The sequence below is a fragment of the Podarcis filfolensis genome (genome assembly GCF_964270895.1).
Source record: "Podarcis filfolensis genome assembly, chromosome: 10".
NCBI classification, from domain to species: domain Eukaryota; kingdom Metazoa; phylum Chordata; class Lepidosauria; order Squamata; family Lacertidae; genus Podarcis; species Podarcis filfolensis.
The window spans coordinates 46,351,089-46,371,631 of NC_139612.1; the positions used below are offsets into that span (position 1 = coordinate 46,351,089).

General features: G+C 44.9%; 1 protein-coding gene across 2 annotated transcripts; it reads right to left on the reverse strand.

The window, feature by feature from the left end:
- Positions 1-107: 107 nt before the first annotated feature.
- On the reverse strand, positions 108-18,246 carry GTPBP1 (GTP binding protein 1). 2 transcript variants are annotated; one of them, XM_083573523.1, is made up of 13 exons: positions 17,745-18,246; positions 16,233-16,344; positions 14,547-14,727; positions 13,682-14,030; positions 10,763-10,886; positions 8,580-8,694; positions 7,246-7,390; positions 6,922-7,104; positions 5,790-5,925; positions 5,042-5,220; positions 3,585-3,785; positions 2,562-2,603; positions 108-2,128 (listed from the first exon to the last, which is right to left on the reverse strand). In XM_083573523.1, exons 1-13 carry the CDS (start codon positions 17,973-17,975, stop codon positions 2,036-2,038), a joined length of 2,091 nt encoding a protein of 696 aa, XP_083429649.1. In that variant the 5' UTR covers positions 17,976-18,246; the 3' UTR covers positions 108-2,035. The 2 variants fall into 2 exon arrangements, with proteins under 2 accessions (XP_083429649.1, XP_083429650.1); XM_083573524.1 differs by lacking the exon at positions 2,562-2,603.
- Between the last annotated feature and the right edge of the window lie 2,297 nt (positions 18,247-20,543).

The window sequence follows — 20,543 nt, forward strand, 5'->3', positions numbered from 1 at the left end:
TTGAAAACATCTAAGCCTCCCCTCTGACACATGCAGATTCAGAGGTACCAACGCAGTCACTGCTTCATTCCCTCTACAGTTGGAAGAACTGACAAACAACAAAGCCATTTAATTTTAAAACTTTAAACAAACCTTTCTTTTTATTATTATTACATCATGCCAGCCTCAGTAGTCTTTAAATGCTGGTCACAAAACAGAACACAGCACCATGTGGCTTTTTTTTTATTATAATGAAAACTTCAGCACTGCACATTCCTCTTTCAGAACTAAGGAATGAAAGGAGAAGAAAAAATAAAAAGGACACCACACCAAGGTCTCCACTTCCCTTGGAAATAGAAGGCCATGAGGCGGATGTCGCTACCGGGCGCCCAAGGCACCAAGTGATACAGGCTGCCGTCTTCCTTTAGCCACAGCACGCTCCATTCTCTCCCCAAGGGTGCTATTAATACTGTCACTGCTTAGGATGCTGCCCACAAAGTTTCAGGCAAGAAAGTAGACCATAAGCCATGCCTACCTACTCATCAGTGTTGACTCTTAGCTTCCGGGAAACTCCAGCCATTCAAAAATGTTAGGACGATGTTGCAGACAGCAATATGAGAGACATGGGGAGAGACTTTAAAAGCTACAAACCAGTGAACTACAAACCTGGTTTTTGTTTTTAAACAAAAACATGATGCCAGTTAAAAGTCAATTCAGAATAAGTGCCTCAAAAAGAAGCAGCAAATGTGTATCAAAGTTATAAAATCTTGAACATGTGTCCAAATTTAAAAGCACAGCTCAGAGCTGGCTCCAGTAAACCTCTTCCTGCTTTTACACAGTGAGTGTGTCTAAACCCATGACAGTTACGATTCTGAGGAGGCTGAAATGGGGGGTGCAAGCTGGCTTCTAGACACTAAGAGGCCCATGCCCACTTACAGGCAGCAACACCCATTTCTCCCTAATGAGGAGAAATGAATTCTTGCATTACACAAATATGCAGGGATAAGTCGCCCACTGACAGTGTCAGTTCTCGAGGAGGGGAAGAAAACACTGCCTTTAAAGATACACTTGGATACCACGGGGAAGAAATGGGTGAGTCACAAGAAGCCAACTTGCAATGTCTCTCCCTTTCCCCAATCTGACGTAGCTGGTTAGAAAACCAGATATGGCAGGATTCAGAATATGCAGGCACCCATGACTGACTGCAAGAAAAATAGTACGTTTTGAACACAAGGCCCAAAAAGGATTGTGTGAAATCAATTTGTTGACCTTTTTCCAACAATTCCAAAGCCACCAGTGCTTTTGTGGCCTGCTCCACCTCCTCCCACAAGTCTCGCTTTTAAAGTAAGCTTACAAGTGCATAATTATGAGATCTAGGATCTCATATCAATCCAGCTTTTGGGATGCTGCTGGAGTGTGTGTGTGTGTGTGTGTGTGTGTGTGTGTGTGTGTGTGTTCCTTCATGCCAATTACCAATTGCAGGCATTGGTACTTTAAACTAAAGGAGGCTGCCCAGGGCTCACGCAGTTTGACTGGTGTGAAAGGGGGGGGGGGGGAATTCCTACCTCTTCCGAACCAACTAGCATATTCATACTTGTATGAATGGGATTTCAGGAATTCTTGATTGCAGACCACAGACACAGGGTCAGTTTCAAAAATATATATATGACAGGGTGGGGAAGAGAAGAGGAGGCAGTTACCTTACTCTGTATACCTAGGTCTTCCCAATTCTTCATCCACACGCATACCACACACAAACATCCACCATAATAAAAACTAATAAAAAATCATGACTAAGAGCTCACGATGTACAAAATGTTTGGGCGGGGGAGGGGAGGGAGAAGGCGGCAGCTGGTCAGTCCCACGTGTGCTTTTGTCACCTTCATTAGCTTAAACTGTAAACCCTGCGTCCCCCCGGTGGCTCCTCTCCAGGAGGCGAGGAGGAGGAGAAGTTCCACAGTAGCAGATCAGCTGGGATGGATTTTGGTTAGGCTGCTCCGGGTTTTTGGGTTGAAGAAGGGGAGGGTGCGAATTCCGCAGTGATTAAAAACGATGTTCAGCAGCCACCAGCAGGAGTCACAATAGCCCCTTGAGACTTCACTTTATGGCGCTGCCCTCCACGTCGGCGGCCACCTCCTCCAGTCTTCACCTGGGGATAGAGAAGAAGAGCGCTCAGGTAAGGGCAAGGTGGGGAAGGCAGGATCTGAACCTCTCAGCTCTAAACTGAACAAGAGGAGTGGGAATGGACAGTGTCAACCAACCGTATCCAGAAGTGAAAGGCAAGGGTGGAGAACCCGTGGTCCCCCAGGTGATGTTTGACTCATGGCAAAGGATGTTGGAAGTTATAGTCCAATACCTGGAGTGCCACTGGTCTCCCATCCCTGGGGGAAAGGAAAGAACTGAAGTTGTCTTTGTCCTTTCAGGTCCTATGAGCACCTTTGCAATAGGCCAAGCTTCTACCAAAGCAAGCAGGAATTCTAGAAGGAAAATTGTAAGACTTTGGAGGGGAGGGGAATGTCTTGCAAGGGTGGCCTTTTCTCCCCAAGGCAATCAAGTCAAAGCAACAGAGGATGCAGAAGTACCTTGCTGCCCTCTCGGTTGTGGGGCTCTTCATCCAGGGCTGGCTGAAGGAAAGCAGCAAGGAAAGAGAAGCATAGGTGAGCAGAAGGCAGCAGACATCCAAGATGTTGGACAAAGATCAGCAGAGGGGAGAGCAGTCCCTTAAAAACTGCCACCAAGTGAGCACAGCAAGAGAGGAAACAAAGCACCAGTGATATAGACAGAGGCTATGGCAGACTTTGCCCCCCACCCAAGACAAACTCTGGAGGAGAAGAGAGTACAACAAGGGCACCAAGAAGCCACATTTACACCCAAGATGCAAAGCAAGAAAGCAGCTCGGATTCTTTCAGTCCTATTCTTAGAGGGCACCCTGTAAAATGTGTATAAAAGAGCATTTATTTGCTACAATTATCATCGTAGCTGATGCTTGCAATTGCAGCATTTAAACCTCACCCCTTCAGTTTCAGGAGTCTCAGAATAATGCCAACACACACTTAAAATACAGCAAAGTGAAAAACAAAAGAGCAAAGGAACTGAGACTAAGATTTCACTTCAGCAGAAAGAACTTCATTTCAAAGGTTCAGCAGCCAGATGCCCCATGAAACAGAAGGCTGAGAGCTCCGTCATTGGTCAAGGAGGTCCTTCTACAGCCTGTGCACAACTGCGCAAGAGGTCCTTCTCTGAGCTCTGCATGCCCTTACCGCACACATCAAAGACATGCACAATGAAAGCCCAGCCGATAAGCTGCAGAACAGCAGCAGGGCTCCGATGGGGAAAGTTAACAATACAGTTATGGGCAAGCGGGGCAACTGCTCAGGGCCTCACGCCAGGCCAGGCCTGCTGTTTCTGCCCACTTGGCAAGGCTCTCACCCTCCTCCCTTCTTAGAGCCACTTCACAGCCACTAACTAGTATTCAGGCACAGGACTAGGAGGTAGCAGGTGAAATCTGCTCACCTTAAAAGGTAGGCATTTTTACTACAAAAAGCTTAAGAAGCCATGAAAGATAACTTTGGAAAAGGAGGGAGGGCACAGGCTGTTCTGCATACCTGAGGCTGTTGGGCACTCGAAGGTGCTGAAGGGGCTGCTCCTAGCGAAACCGCATCATCTGCCACTGTGGGACTCGCCGTCGCCATGCCAGCCTGGGCTCCCCCTTCCTCTCGCTTGGTCAGGGGGCCCTTTTTCGTGGACTGCATCTTGATCTGCTGAGGCTTGGAGTTCATTGGAGAGTTATTTGTGGTCTGGAGTAACTGCCAGTCGAAAGGATGGTAGAGGCAAAAAACAGAATTGTGCCAGTGTTGTTGCTTTCATTTTAAGCACAGAGTTGCTTTAAGCAAAGTTCACCTTTGACATTAAACAGGACCTCAATATGTGGAAAGAAAATGCTCTTCCCCAGGGAGGCTCGCCTGGCATCTTCATTACACATATTTAGGCACTAGGGAAAACCATTCCTCTTCTCCCAGGCCTCTGGCTAATTAAACATTATATGGCCTTTTGAATGGTTTGTGTGTTTGTATTGTTTTGTTTCTTGCAATGTTGTGTATTTTTGTGTTTTTATATTGTAAACTGCCCTGTGATCCCAAGATGAAGGGCGGTATAAATGTAATAAATAAAAGGACTGGGAATGGTGCGCGCACAAAGCAACACACCAAATCTCATTCACACCCGCACAGCTCTCGTATCTCCCACTTCCCCTGCAGTGGGAAGGAAAGTGACAACAATGTCCTCTCTGTTCTTTAAGCACTTTCTGTTTCATGTCTCTTATTCCCTGCAGTAGGGCAGGTAGGTAAAGCAGAGGTGTGATAACAGCATCTAAGCCTCGCTGGGCCATACGCCAAGTCAGGATGAAAATAGTCTCCTTTCATTATTATTTTTAACCCAGGTCATGCATGAAACTGCCTTCTGTCAACAACCAGGTCCCACAAAGTTCCCAAGAACTTTTAAAAAAGTAATTTATAGAGACGGGAAGACAGCACTTGAAGGCCAAGCAACTTGCCCTTCACCCAGAAAGGAAGCAAGGCCCTCACAGCACAGACTAGGTGGCTGGGCTGGCAGAAAAGTTTGGCAAGTATTAAAAAACTTGGCCATTTGAGTAACATATGGTTTAAAGGGGGGGCATAGATGGACAAGGATTCCCCCTTCAGCAAGGGAATACAGGAATTAGTGGAAGAGAAAGAAAGCTTGTTCTGTCTAGCAGGGTTATATGCAAGTCTGGGTTTAAGGTTGTTGTATGGTTTTTTTAAATCAACTAGCAATGTTCACTCCTATCCTAAAGACAGGAAAAAATCAAAAGGAAAAGGAGAACAGAGCCACTAGTGCATATGACATGGTTTCAAGGAAGGTATGGAAATTCTGAGAAGCCAAGCAACTTCCCCATCATCCTCTATCAAGAAGCTCGAGTTTTCAGTAACTAACTAGAGGGAAGGGAGGTGTCAATAGTACTGTACCTAAGGCATGCACAAACTTTGAGAACCCATGTCCTATTGTACCCCAAAAGCTCTGTTACCTTGGTGATGGTACCCACAGCTTTGGTACGCCCTTCACGGAAAACCAGCCGCTGGTCTATGTGCAGGTACTCCGGGGTCTTGATGAAGCGGAAGTGCACAGTCGCCTTGTCTCCTGTGCGTAGACAGTCTTTGTCCATACTGAGGATAGTGGCTGTCTGGCGGATGCTGCCACAATGCACTGTGAACAGTAAGATTCTCACTGGCACTCAAACTGCAACAAGTAGACAAATCTCAGTAGCACAGGATACCCTGAACTGCCACCAGCTATGCTGCTGCATGCAGATGCCACTAAATTCACAATACAAACACCTTACGAATCCATGTTTGTCATCAGGTACTGAAAATTCAATTTCCAGAGGAGAGGCAACATCAGAAGATAATCTACGTACATAGCACTGATCTGCTCAGCAAGCCAGCCCTACCACCATGCCTCATAACTTCTATAGGGAAGGCTACAGAGGCCAAGTGCAATTCTTCTATAGCCATCCACTGAACCCATAGCTCAAGTGGGATTTTGATGAAAGTACAAGTCAAGCACCCCTAGTGACAGATCCCATAAGAGCCTTCTATCACTTCCCAAATTTGATCCACAAGGAATCGCTTTCTCTTTCAGCCATCCTCTTGTGGTTGCTGCTCCTCGTAAATTTGTCGGTATTGGAAGTTAAATGACGCAACCATGAATTAATTCAATACCCAGGGCCAAGGCAGGAGGAGTGTGTAAGGGACACCAAAAAACCCTACACATACCCATCGCCTGATAACGTGGACTGATGGTGGTAGGATGATGCAGAACCAGAATCTCAGCTTCAAATTCCCAAGATGCTTGAGGATTTAATCGGGGAGACACCATCACCATGCCTTTCCGGATAGAGGAGCGCTTGATCTGGAAGTGCAACAATTTTAAAGCATAATTTAGCAGTAAATTCACTTAGACTGGTTTTTTTTTTAAAAAAAACATCTATATCTTTTCCTAGCATTTTACAGATGAAAGACTACATAAGCCTCTTTTGGGATGGAATTGAATGTCCATCCAGCCGAACATAGTGCTGAGCATGAGTTTTACAAAGGCGTTGGGAGAACTTCAGTCGCAGACACACTTATGTTGCCTAAATGATGCAGAAATTACAAATGTCCATCTTTCATGGATGTAGAGAAGTTGGGATGCAATTGTGAAAGTATTCCTTTGGCTTTCTCTCTGCCAAACAAATGACCACAATGTCCACTGCTGCCTTTAGACAAGTTTAGTCCTAGCATGCATTTGCAATATTAGACCCTGTAAATAAAACCTGCTCTCAGCCCCATATATTAAGCCTGACAAATTGCAATCCTAAAAACAATGACTAGGGAGAAAACCACATCTGAATGCAGCAGGACTTGGTTCCATTGCCCAAGGATGAAGACAGATGTGATTAACAGTTGGATTTCATATCTCCCAAACATGAAGAACCAGTCACCATATGTTTCTCCTCAGCAGTTCTGGGTGCAACAGGAAACCAGCCAAGCACCTAACAGAACCCCATCTGAATGTCCGCTATCTCCTCCCACATTCTACCTTCAAACTGTCATGAAATGACACCATTAAGGCGGCTCAAAAACCAGCCCTAATATTCTCTTTCCCCACAACCCTATTTTATTTACCATCTAGTCTGATGAAGATTTCTACAGAACTTAAAAGCTTACATGTTATTTTATAGCATATGGGATTGCCCTTATGTGGATTTTGGAATTTTTTCTTACGGGCCAACGCAACTAGCTTTACTTTTTGTGCAGTCTCAGAGTAAACATTCTCATAACTGCACTGGCAATTTCCCCCAAAACCCTCATTTTCTCCCAACAGAAAAGCAATGGAATACCCTTGGCCAATGAAGTCCACACTCACCTTCTTCAGAGCAAAGGAGGCAGTCTGTCCTCCTCGAACCTCTTTGACGGGCATGCGCTTGCGGTGGATGGACTTCACAGCAATGGGCAAGAAGTTACCCAGAGGGTCTGGGCCGAGCAGCAAGGTGTCATTTAACTTGATCAGACCTCTTAGTGTTGTCCCAGACACCACTGTCCCTACACCCTGCATCAGGGAGAAGTGCAGAAGGCAAATGAATTAGTCACAATGGTAGAGCAACAGCAGAATCAAGCCAACATCCCCATTCTTTCCTCCTCTTGGAAAAAAATTAGACTGAAGTGAGACTCTCAGCACCACTCTCCTTACTGGAACAGAGTAAGTGTCATCTATCTGGAATTCTGCAGGCTCCTCTTCCCTGTAACTGGTCCTTGGAGACAGGAGATTGAGAAACATCTTAAGCAATTCCAGGTTCTCACCGGTGACATTGGAAATCTGGAATATTGGGCACATCCTAATTGGAACAGAGAGAGAAAGAGAGAGAGAGAATGAGAACATACGAGTTATTCACAGTTCTAAGTTAGGTTGATCTTAATACTTGCAAGACATCACAGGTGCTAGTTGGCATGTTCAGAATCAGAAGGAAAATTCCCTACAGGAAAGTGCTAGCTGTAGTACCCTTAACACTAGCAACATTCAGTTAAATAACTTTATATCTACTTCTGTTTTTTCTGGGATGGCAGCAAAAGAGCCCACTCAACTGGAGAGTCATCTTGCATGGTCAGCTTCCTTTTAGATCACACTCTAGTTACATCAGATGTAATATTTACATTTTTAGCTCCTACAATTTTACTCTCTTTCCCTCTCTCTCATCAGCAACTGGGACCAAGCCATTAAGAGAACGGTCCAGCAGACATGCCAACTATCATCAGTTGTCCAGGATATTTCAAGAAGAGGACAGACCTAACACAATGCTAGCTGCCAACCTCATGCAACTGTTTACTTCCTTCATTTATCCCAGCTTTCCAGTATGGTTTATCTTCTGATCCATACATATGACATCCACATTTTGCAGTAGTGGCAGGGAGGGTGTCTCTTGCAATAAATCAGCAGCAGACTCCTGGCCAGACTTCTTGCAAGGCCATTCGCTGCAGCCTCTACACACAAGCAGGGCCATTCCTTTTCTGCTCCTAGCCATCACCCCCCATCCTCCCAAGTCCTCTGCTTGCTTTCATCCTTGCACCAACTGTGGATGCCAGAAATGGATTCAAAGCAACAGAGGCAACTCCACATGGTTTCATTAGAATCTGACCTTGGCATTTCCCACTCACTGGCAAGAAAAACAAACTAATATATGTGGCAAAAAGAAAGATGATTCCTGAAGTCCGCTTTAACTCCAGTCCTGGCCATTTCTACCATCCATCTTCACCCATTCGCATGCATTTCTTGCCCAGAAACCTGGATAATCTGTTTTGAACCTGCCCAACAGAACTAAAGGCGCAGATCCCACCAATTCAGGATCCTTGCTATTTAAGCCTGTAAACATATTCCACATCTCTGTTGCAAATTCCTTATACTGCAACTAGAAAAGGCCTGTTTGTGCTCCCAACCAATTATCATCCCAGAAGAGTCTTGGGGTCAAAGTTCAAAGCCCATGTTCTAAGGAGACAAAGAGTGGTCCACTTTGTTTTCATTTCTGTCACCTTTCTGAGCTGAAGTTGGAGGCAGTAACGATGACATCATCTTTGCTCTGGACCAGGACAGGGATCTTTCTGCATCCTGGAGACTTCAGAAGTCGTTGCAACAGCTTCAGGGTTTCTTGATGAATAAAATGGAGAGGATTAGATCAATATCCCTTTCTTGCATTCAACTTTATTGCCTTAGTTGTATTTACCTAATTTTAAGAACTTATAAAAAACAGATGGTTGTTATTATGTCCTCATATGTAAAACCACAGAATTCAAAGAGGGTGTACTTTCTTTTCCCCATGATTGTATGTATGCGTGAGCAAGCTGGGATACTGTTACAGATGTCAGCTTCCCTAGGGTTTTAAATTTAAAAAGAAAGCTATTTAAGTATCAAGAACATATAAGAGAACATGCAGGAGTCTTTGATACCAAAGGGTTAGTGAAATTGGGCTTTAGAGGTTGTAGTATAGGGCTTCTTGTGTTCTTAATAGATCTTTTCTCTCTCCTTATCTGGGTGTTGACCACATTGACAAACCTTCCCCAGTCTGACACCTCCAGATTCTGAATTACCATCCCCCCACCCATTACGGACCATTGGCCATATCAACCAAGGATGATGGGAGTCACAGTAAATGCTTCTGGTGGGCACCTGGATATTGATCTGAAAAACAAGCCAGCTATTACAGCTAGTATGTATTGAATTTCCACTGCTATTCTAATTGTAGAAGTTGTCAAGCTAAGCCTCAGAGAGAGAAATAAATTCAGTATTGCTACTAAGAAGCAATTACATAACACATTACATACGATCCAGAATTTTGCATAGGCTTTTCTGTACTATGCATCCTGTGTCAATTTCAGGAAGCCTGCAGGGGGACCATGGAATCTTATGACTGGAAAGCTATCGTTTTCACAAGAAAGACTAGGATGTGTTTTTTGCTTGAGAATTGGTGGTTTCATTTTGTTTGCTTACAAAGCTAGCAGTGCTACCAGAGCTTTGAAAAGATGTCCAATTCTAGCCAAACCCTTGTCTCAAAATTTGCCCCTGGTGGTCGATTCCATGTCTAATTGCATGTTGTGCTAGATGCTCCTCTAAGACAAGAGCTTGTCTTTGCCAGAATAAACTGATTTCCCCACAAATGCTTACTGTTATGATGAGGAGTGAAAAACAAGATGTGCACATGAAAGATGGGTGCCAAGATGTATGCAACATCACATACATATTTTACAAGCACCTGCTTTGAAGCACACCGAATGCTAGGTCCACCTGACCAATTCTCAAATTTCCATTTTCTACCACAGTGCTAGCTGCACATTGCAGAGGTTCCTCGGTCATCTTATGCAGCAAGTAACAGAAAAGCCAATAACTGCAGCACCAGAAAAACAGGGGTCTCTTGAACAGGAGCCCACACATTTTGAATGAGCTTGGTAGCAAACCATTTGCTCTCTCGCTTTCCACTGCGTAGTCCCAAAGTGCATTCCTTTTCTATTTGATGCCCAGCATCTGCCACTAGTAATCATCTTTGTGGACCTCTTTTTTTGGAAGTGCATAATTACATACAAGGGAAAAGGCAATAATATTTCCTGAGCACTCATTTTGGTTGCAGTTTACGGCTATTGGTGACAATAGCTAAACGGTTTCTCAGTGTTCAGGGATATCGTGTAACTGAACATCAGTTGCGGGAGGAGAAACAGCAGGAAAGAGTTGCTGCTTCTGTTTCAGGAAGCACCGTGTTGGGCCCTGTGGGGAACAGGCTAACTAGTTGGTTCTTTCATGACCCTAAGAACCAGGAAGTGAACAGATGCAAAAAGTCTAACTCTCAGCTGCCTTCTCTTTCCCATAATCTTATTTACAGCAGTTGGGGAAGAACACAAGTCAAAACATTGCTTTTGAGCAGCTTCACTGTTGCAAAACAATTGTTTTAGAACTGCTGATATGACAGTTTTAAGAGACCAGCTACAGAGAAAAAACTGTACACCAAATAAGTCTCAACAAGTAAGAAGCAATGCAGGCCAGGAATTGGAGATGGTGAGAAAGAAAAGTTTGCTTAAACGGCTCCTTCGTAGAGTCTGAAGACACACTACCAAAACAGATGGCAAACACTTCATAGGAGAGAGAAGCTGTTTGCGCCATCTTCAGTTTATTTTATTTATATACCACCCTTCACCCCACAATCACAGGGCAGTTTACAGGCAAATACCTTGGAGAATGTTGGCAGGACACATGTCAATCTTGGTCACCACCACAAAGACTGGGACATTGAGCGCCAATGCAAGGCCCAGGTGCTCCTTGGTCATCCCAACAATTCCTGCATTGCTGCCAACCTGTATCAAGGAAAAGCACAACGAAGTGGGGAGTAGGAGAGGCAGGCAGAATTTTAAGTCTCTGTCTAGATATACGGCTGCGACTTTGCTGGGCAGCGTAATGCAGACACGCCAGAAGAGAAAGGCAAGAGGTCAAATTTTAATAAATTATGAGAGCAATGGTTCTATCTAATACTGTTGTCCCACTAGCGCAACAGCCTTCTATTTGTGCAACAGAGCTTCTCTTTCCTCTCCTCCCAATTCAGCCCCCTTGTACAGCTTCAAAACCTGCTCCAGACTGTTGCGGGAGTTCTGCTCACACAGCATTGGACAGAAACCCAGCGCTCTTCAGACATTAGCACTTGCCACTCTTGGAATAACATTTCTGGTATGTTCCATGGTGTGCAAAGTAAACCAGAAAGGCTTATTTCCTACTGCTTCACCAGGACAATGTCAAGAACAGATGGAAGAGAAATTCTGGGTCCTATTCCCAGAATCCTCTCAGGAAAAGGCACGGTGGAATAGGTTATCAACTAAACTTTTCCCAGTTCATGTCAATCACAAAATCACTTTGAGAAACCATTGCATTTGCAGGTGACATTGTGTCAGAGCTAGCCTTCTTGTGGGTGCATGCCCACTACCTCCTTCTCCTAGCATTGCCAAGAATGGCTAGTACAGTCTGCTCCAAAATAAGTGTCATAACTGGAGCTCTACTTCTCTGTTTTGCTGTAGGGAAGCCAGTGACACTGTTCAGATGATGTTCCCAGCCTCCCTGGCTTATGAAGTCAGGGACTAGCATTGGGGCCAAGCACTCCTCCCTAACTCTTTTTCCTCACATCACATGTCAGCTTCACCACAAAGCTCCTGGCTTGTATCAAGCCAGAATTCTCAATTACAGCCAACCCCCGATTTGGGGGGGGGGGGTTATGTTCCGGGTCATTGCATGCTTGCATGAAATCACATGCAATGGAAGCACCCTGCTCTGCCCGCCCCATGCCCTCCCCCATTTTGGGGACCTTCCAGATGCTCTTGAACTCAAACTCTCATCATCACCACTAGTGATGTTAAATTCTTGAGAATAATCTTTTGGAGAATATTCTCAAGAATATTCTTGATTAATAAGAATATTGTACCATTGAATGTCACTGCAAAAACCAGTTGTTGGCACTGAATAAAAATATAGAAAAGTCAACTGTTTAAATCAAGGCTACCTCACATGCTGTTACACATAATTGTATAGGCCTAGGTAGAAAGCATTAAAACTACTTTCTGTAAAAAAATCAAAAAAATCACCCTTATGGCCAAGGGTATAGAATTGCTAAGAATAAGGTCACACCAAAATAGAAAAAAAGCTATTACAAATAGTTGAAATACATACGAATTCAAATGTTCATCAAATTAAATGAATAGCATTTTTTAAAACTAAAAAAAAAAAGGTTTTCTATAGCTCACATTTCAGAACTGCCAATGGTGAATGACACAATGCCCAGTAAAGTAACTGGATCAAAAAAAAATCATTATTCATTATTTACATTGACAAGATCACAGCTTGACTTATTACTAGATTTTTTTAACGTGGGTTGTAAAACTGGTTCTTACATTAGAATTTATAGTTCATGGAAAATATTCCCCAGAGAATTTTCTAGCAGAGAATATTGTCAAAAATATTCTCATTCTTGAGAATATTCTCTGGAGAATATTCTCACCTCACCTCACTAATCACCACCCACCAACCTTATTGGCTGGGGCGAATGGACTTGGGAATCTAACATCATCTGGAGGGCCACAGGTTTTCCTTTTCTTGACATATACCATGGTTGATGAAGCTGGGAACAATGTCCCAACTGAGCCACTATCTCAGAGTGTATCAGCTACCCCTTAATGTCATTCTGCAAGCATGTCATCAACTGGCAGGCTGTGGCTCTTACTGATAAGAAAGGTTGATATGGGATACTGACCCATGAACAGAAAACTAAGCTAAAGAATTTCTATACCGCCATCTCCTCACAAGGAAGCACCTGTCTGCAGTTTAGACTACATGCCAATAAATCTGAGAATTCTTTGTTTATTTGACTGAAGCACACATACTCCAAAACCAACACAGGAATGTGCCACGGAGGGAGGAATAGTTTGCCTCTCATGGTTGTGGAAAGAAATCCACTGATACAGATAGAACCTGAGACAAGTTGTGTTAAGCCACTATGGCAGAATTAGGTGTCCTCACAGTGCAGAAAAAATCTTTGTTGTTGTTGTTGCTGTTGCTGCTGGGAGAGCAGGGGGAGACCAGCAAGGACAAATGTCAAATTAAGTTCTGGAAACAGGTACCGAACCTTGAATGCTTTGCACACATGACAAAATCTTTGACACCCTGACACATGGGCAGGGGGCACTTCAGAAAGAGCTTTTCTGAACTTCATGGTGTTTTTGCTTAGAGCATTTACTCATGTAGAAGCTCGCACCCATATCTGACGCATGAGCATGAATGGAGAACTCAGTTCAATCCTTAACATAGGCCATAAATCACCCTCAGATAGGGTAAGAGGAACATGGTGAACCACAAGAAACAGTCCTCCAAGCAGTTTGTTCCCAACCTTGAAGCCTCCAACATTCTACGGTAGGAAATCACCACTTACTGAGAGTGACATGGCCCACGGCCCCAACTAATTTCTGAGCTCCTGTTCACAATAACAGTGAGAGTTCTAGCCTATATTGTTTTCATTAATTCCTTAACTCTCCAACAAAAAAGATGGGAAAGTGCTGTGGATGTTAAGAGCCCCTTGCTGCTGCTGACATCCCACCACCATGGCACAGCTTACCATTAGCATGCAGAAGTCAGGGAGGTGCCCAGTCATGCCAAAGACTGTAGTCTTCAGGTACTTCTCGTGCCCAGCCAGGTCAATGAAGGTTATGACCTTTGTTGACTTCTCACAAATCTTAGTCCACTCCAGACTTCCACCGTGGCTATCAGGCTTGTTCACTACATTGCCCTCGCTGTCAAAGCCCAGTATGTCATTGCCCACGCTGCTAGTACGGCCCGATTCGATCTCGTGCTTGTGGCGGAAAAGCTTTTGCCGGGCAAAGCCACGTCCATTGTCCAGCTCACCATGGGTGAGGACACCCAGCAGCGTGCTCTTCCCCGCGTCCACATTGCCAACCACGGCTACCCTATAGGAAGGCAAAAGGAAGCCATCAGAATGTCAGCGGTCATGTGCAATCTCTGAATAAGGCTAAAACCCTTTTAAAATTAGTAAAAGACAGGACCTATGGGGTTTCATAGACTAGAATTTTAGAGCAGGAAGGGACCCTGAAGGTCATCTAGTCCAACCCCCCGCAATGCAGGAATAGGAAGCTGTCCCGTACAGGGATCAAACTTGCCACCTTGGCATTATCAGCATCATGCTCTAATCAACTGAGCTATCCAGGTTTACACATAGCACACAGAGGGCAAAAACCTACAACAGCAATCCTTTCATTCAGATACTGCTTGATCAGCCAAGTATGTGCGCAAGATCCTAACCACTGGCTTGTATACAAAGCACAGAGGAAAGGAAAGTTAATTAGTAAGGAGAGGCAGAGTCACTCCCATAGCCAAACCAGAGTTTCCAGCTTCTCACCACTACGTGTGCAGGTTACAGGAGTGAGCTTCATGCTGACGAACAGGCCTTCTACCTATCTCCTTACCTGACCTCCAGGAAATCGTTGTCACCCACCCGCTTCCGCACCAGGTAGTCACGCACTTTGCCTCCTGCCTCTTGGTGCTCCCGCAAGAGGATCACATCTGCATCTATTTGCTCAGCCATGCTCTTCACGGTGGCGTAGGATGCTTCCATATCTGCATCACTGAGCCCGTACTCAGTCCCATCTAATGTAGGCACGGGGAAGAAATGAGGAACAGCTGCTTCAAACGTTTTGTCAGACCAGGAGTTACTTTGTCATTAATGTAACCTCACCAGGGTCTTGCCACAGATGGGCCGGGCAAGGAAATGAAGAATCCGTTTTAATTTCAAATGCTTATGCAACACAATGCATTTAACTGTTCATTTAGCCCTATTTCTCCAGACTACACAGCATCAATCTCAAAAGTTTGGAAGGAAAGGTGGGATGTATGAGAGTCAATTGTGCTACCCTCTTCAAAACCTTGGCTCCATTAGTTGAAGACACAGCAAGGTCATTAACTAATCCCACACCCTACTCTAGAGGTAGCCAAGATGCCCTCCAGATGTTTTGGACCACTGTTGCCATCAGACTCGGCCACCATAGCCAATGGTCAGGGATGATGGGAGCTGTAGTTCACAAGATGTGGTTGACTCCTCCTACCCTAACCCATTAAATGCTGATAACAGTTGAGAAACTTATGCTGGTGCAAATCTAACACTTGCTACACTTCCCCCCTCCCCCCACCCGTTTCTTTGAAGACTGAGCAGACTGACATCACCTGAGCCAAGAACACCAATGCCAAAACCACCAGTCACTTCAAAGGCAGCAAGCACCCTTTAATCTTTTACATTGGGTGGTGGGAGTAGAGAAAAGTAAATATGTAGCACTACCAAAAAAACCAAAACCCCAATTAGAGGGAAAACATTAACTGCCCTAAACATTTTCAACTTGCTTTACGGAAAAAACCCATGACTGCATGCAATGCTAAGCTAAACCAGGGATTAGCAACAACCACCAAACACGCAGCTACCCAGAGTGAAAACCGTGGCGGCTTTGCTCCTCCACTGGTCCTGCTGCTGTTTCACTACTCAGAGCCAAACCATTGGGCTTAGTGTTACATGCAAACCCAAGCTTGAGGTTTTCCTCACTCTCAACAAACGGTGAACTTATTGTAACCAAGATTTGCTCTTGGTTTACCATTCACAGTTTGTTTGGGGAAAACAAACAATTCACTAGCTGCTAGAATTATGCTCAGATCATTCATGGTTGAATTTAGCCATAACTGTACTGAGTCCACCCTGGGATTGTGAAAATAGTACACATCGGCAGCGCACAGTAACAAAGGGATCTCTGTGCCAGCCTCTCTGGCAAAGTGCTGCTCTTGAGCATATGGTTTAGAACAGATCATTCAAATTATGGTTTAATAGCAGACAAGCTAAAACATAACCCTTCTTTACCCCACATGACATCTGAATGGGATATACTTATTCAAAACGCAGGTCAGCATTGTTTACTGAAAGCAAATAGTTACTACTAGGCATATGTGGCCAACATGCAACATGCAACACAGCATTAGCTGCATGCAGGAATAATCCAATGAATTTATTTGTGTTATGGAAGAAAGGCTTTTAACTCTTGAGATCTAGTATACTAACTGTCCCATCCCACAAACACTTGGCTTGTGGTATTGAAGGAGGAAACCATGCTCACCTGATCCTTGTCCAATGACATAGATGGTCTCCCCGCATCCTTCATCCATCCTCTCCCACATCTGCCGCAGCAAGCTATCATACTGCTCTGAGGTTGGGCTCACCATTACTAGCTGAAAATAAACCAGGTATCTGTGTTAAACATCCTGATATGGGGAAGGGGGCCAAAATCACTGGCACTAACTAGTAGATGATTTTCTAGAGGCCACATTCTCTCAAATTGTTTATGAACGGTTTTTCAAGGAGTTCATAATTATGAGACTCAGGGTTAATGACAGAGGAAATAAAAAAGGGTTGATATGACACCAAGGAGCCACAAAGTAAAAAGGGAAATTCAGAAAGCTTAGCAAAAGCGGTGTGAAGAAGGCTGAAATGTATATGTGTATGTGTGTATGTATACTCTCTCTCTCTCTCTATATATATATATATATAACGTTCATTATAAAAACACTGTAGATCAAACAAATCCTTAATAATGAGTTAGATCACATGAAAAGCCACTCCACTTTTCCCTATGACTTCCATTTACCCACAACTGCAGAGGTCACACAAAAAATGTAAAGCACAACAGCCCCAGATGCCTGAACTTACAAAATGGCCCATCATCACTTTTCATGGCTACTCTGCTCGGAGATTTTGACCCTTTTGAGCACATCACATGATGCCCATCCAGCAGGTTAACTAACAGTCATGCAGGTATCTCTGCCCATTCTTTTGATTAAACATCACCCCTTATTCCACTTCAGGGTAGTTCTACAGAACATAAAGGCTATCCCTTTACAGTACTTCACCCACAGCACCTGTTTAACAATTTCAACTTTAACCTTTTTTTAAAAAAGCAATGCCCTAAAAAGATAAACGAGGAGCTTGAACTTTGCACTTGGAAGGGCTGTATTAACACAGCACGAGGGTGTTGCTGTTGTTGTTTCCCCGTTTGTAGTTTCCTTAACAACAACTTCAGCTTAAACCGGGAGTAAGCCTCGCGGAAATGAATGGAACTTATTTCTGAGCAGGCATTATTTACAGGGCTGGGCTGCCGGGCTGCAATCCTAAACGTGCCTAAACGTGGGGTAAGCCCCACTGAAAACGGAGGGCCTTACTTGCGAGTAAGCCTGTTTACGCCCCCCCTTCTCGTCCCCGTCTGAATCCCTTCTCGCGTGCCACGTACACCAGCCCGTACCCTTGAAGCTGCCGCCGTTGCCGCCGCCGCCGCCCGTTGGCGACACCCTCGCCCTACTTGTGCCTCAGGACTCGCAGTGGGGCAGCCGGCCTCTCGCCGCCTGAGGGGGGAGCGTCGGCAAGGGGCCGGGGGTACCTGCTCCGCGCTCCTTAAAGGGGGCTGGACGAAGTGCCCGGAAGGACAAGGGGAGGCACCGCCGCCAGACCGACTGGAGAGAGAGAGAGAAGTGCCGGAGCTGCCTCCGGGCGCGTGAGGGGGACCGGAGGCGCCAGGTATCGGGGTCTGGGCTGGCGGGGCCCTGGGTCTCCGCTGCCCCCCGGCCGCCGGGCCTACCTTGCTGGTGAGGTCGAGCTCGGGCTCCCCATTGAGCACCTCGCCGTCCTCGCTGCAGTCCGAGTCCGCGACGCCGCGGTGGAACCTGGAAGAGGCCGCCACTGCCCCGCCGTGAGAGGCGGGCTCCGGGGCGAACATCGAGGCCGGCACCGGCGAGCCCCCCATCGGGGAGCGACTGCGCTCCGTCGCCATCTTGGCAGCCCCGGCCTCCTTCTCCGGCCTCATTAGCATAGGCCCCGCCCACCCCTCGCGTCGACCGAGCCGGAGGAGCCCGCCGAGCTCCGCCCCCCGAACGGGCCTGCTTAATAATTTAGTACCCTGCTGACCAATCGGGGAGCCGCGCTGTTAGTACAGTAATTGCTGTATTGCTATGACAACCCGCAGCTTATTAATATGGATGAGCCATGTCTCCTTCGAAGACCCTTTTTGCGGTTCCTCCGGTTCAGAAAATAAAAGCAGCGGCAGCAGCGCTACTGGGATTTTTATTTATCTCTATTCTGGAAACTCTGGGTGGGAGCGGGGCGGTGTTATATTTCTACCTGCTCGCGGCCAATGGGAGGGAAGAATGCATGATAAACAAAGTTCCTCGCCAATCGTGGAAACATTTAAGTAATAGGCGGGAGTGCAGCCTCCGCCAATCAGAGAACAAGATTATGGCCGAGGTGAGTAGGTGAGAAAAGAAGGCGGGAATTTTATCGTGGCGGCCAATAAGAAGGAGTGTACATACGCCAAAGCCAATCAAATACCCCAACCCATTTTGTGATTGAATGGGGATTGCCTCTATTTACTTCTGTCTCTGAGACAGATTGTCTCGCCCGGGATAATCCCTGGCAAAAGCTGATGAAACGGGGTTGAAATAAATCGCTTTGAGCGGTGATAATCTTATGCAATCGAGCAGTCATACTTGCGTTCCGTGACTTTCGCCCAAGGCCAATAACGTTTTATTTCCTTGTTTTTCAGCCTCATTTTGAGAGCGAGGAGGTGGCACTGAAACGTGTCTGGACTAATCTCCAAATGCTCAAAGCCTTCGTGTAAATCGGTGAAGCCTCACTCAGCCCAAGCGCTTTTGTTTTGGCACTGGTATTCCTGGTTTCGCATTTCTTATCCATTAGGAATAAATTGAACGGCCCCCGCAGGCTTCAGTGTTTTGAGAAGCCAGCAGACAAGCAATAATAATAATGCTACTGCTATTGTTATTACCTGTTCTTCACCAGCAGGTCCCAGGCCAGGTTAGGACAATCTAAAGTTCAAATTTAAAAATCACTTAAAATACATGACTAAATTTCTTTTGAGGGGTTTTTTATCTAGTTACTTTAAGTTTCTTTAGATAGACAAATACTTTATATTGGTGTTCCATCTAGTCTGCACCTTTAGGAAAAGTAAGAAAGCTTTTTGGTATTTTAAAGATTAACATGTTTTGTAGCATAAGCTTTCCTCGGCCTGTAGGATGTGCCAATAACCAAGGTGGAAGAATCACTTATCTTCTCAAAATACAAAATTCTTCCACAAAAAAATTCACATACTATGTAGACATGTATACATCTGGAATACATAAGGAAGAGAGGAAAATGCTGTATCTTTGTAGCGTGGAGTCACAATATTTCAAGCACTGCAAGAGAGCTGTGTGTTACTGCACTATTCAGCACTCAGTAATGAAATTAAATCCAGTCAGTATGGGCGTTGTCGAAATTTGACAATTAGTGGCCAGTTCCTAATAAAAAGAGCAAAGTGGAATTAGTGATATTGTGAATACTAGGGTTTTTCTTCTCACTGATGACATGAGGAAATACAATAAATCACAGGTCAAAGTGGTGACTGCTCAGTTGCATAAGATTACAACAGTTGAGAATTATTGTGTTTCAGACTTGTGTAATAAGCATTGTCTAAGGATTGACCCAGACCCAGACTTTTAAATCTCAGTGTGAGAGAAGTAAATAGAGGAAATCCCCATTCATTTATACAGTACACACAATATAAAGCTATAGGGAGCTGAGGGCCACTTATTTTCATGGGTGAAAAAAATCTCAAAATATTAAAAGTATTGATGAAGACTTGGATTTTCATGACATTTGGAATGGCTGAATTTATCAGCTTTTAGCCTACCTATACTCTGTCTCTTGTATAATATTAATTTGGTTGATGAGTTATCCTGTGGAATGATGATTGAATTGCCTATGTTAGCTGTTGAATTTGTTCCCATTTTGAATTGGTAAGGACAGATGTGACTGACAGATGGAAGTGGAAAGATATTGGCCAGGCAACAGATAGCCTTGTCATTTTATATGCTGTTTAACATTATAGTGGAATGATCTGGAGTCTCAGACTGTGCTGCCATCAATATGTTGACAACATGCAACTTGAATTCTTTGTTACAGCTAAAGCAGGTGTGAGGTGGATGTGCTGGATCAGTGCCTGGTTTCCGTAATGGACTGGGTGAGAGCCAACAAACTGAAGCTCAGTCAGCGTAACACTGTGACCCCGTTATTGGGTGGTTCGTCTCTCTGGATGAGGTTACACTTCCCTTGATGTGTCGTTTGAAGAAACAAGTGTTGCTGTTGGGTACACTTGGATTCAATCCAGTCATTTGGCACAAGGAGCCTCAGTGTGGCACAGAGTGCCTTCTACCAGCTTTGGCTGGTAGCCCAGGTACAACCCTGTCTGGATAGGGATAGCCTGACCTTGCTTGTCTATTTTCTAGTAACCTCCAGTTTAAACTTTGAAGACTGTTTGGAAACTACAGCTAATACAGAATGTAGCTATTAAATTGTTAACTGGAACAAGAAGGCGTTAATACAAAGC

Excerpts from the sequence above, each read along its gene's own strand:
- GTPBP1 (XM_083573523.1), bottom strand. The coding sequence starts at position 17,975 with ATGCTAATGAGGCCGGAGAAGGAGGCCGGGGCTGCCAAGATGGCGACG. Across the intron at positions 14,031-14,546 it reads AACGATTTCCTGGAGGTCAG|GGTAGCCGTGGTTGGCAATG; the intron begins GTAAGGAGATAG and ends GCCTTCCTATAG. Across the intron at positions 5,926-6,921 it reads CCTCCTTTGCTCTGAAGAAG|ATCAAGCGCTCCTCTATCCG; the intron begins GTGAGTGTGGAC and ends TTGCACTTCCAG.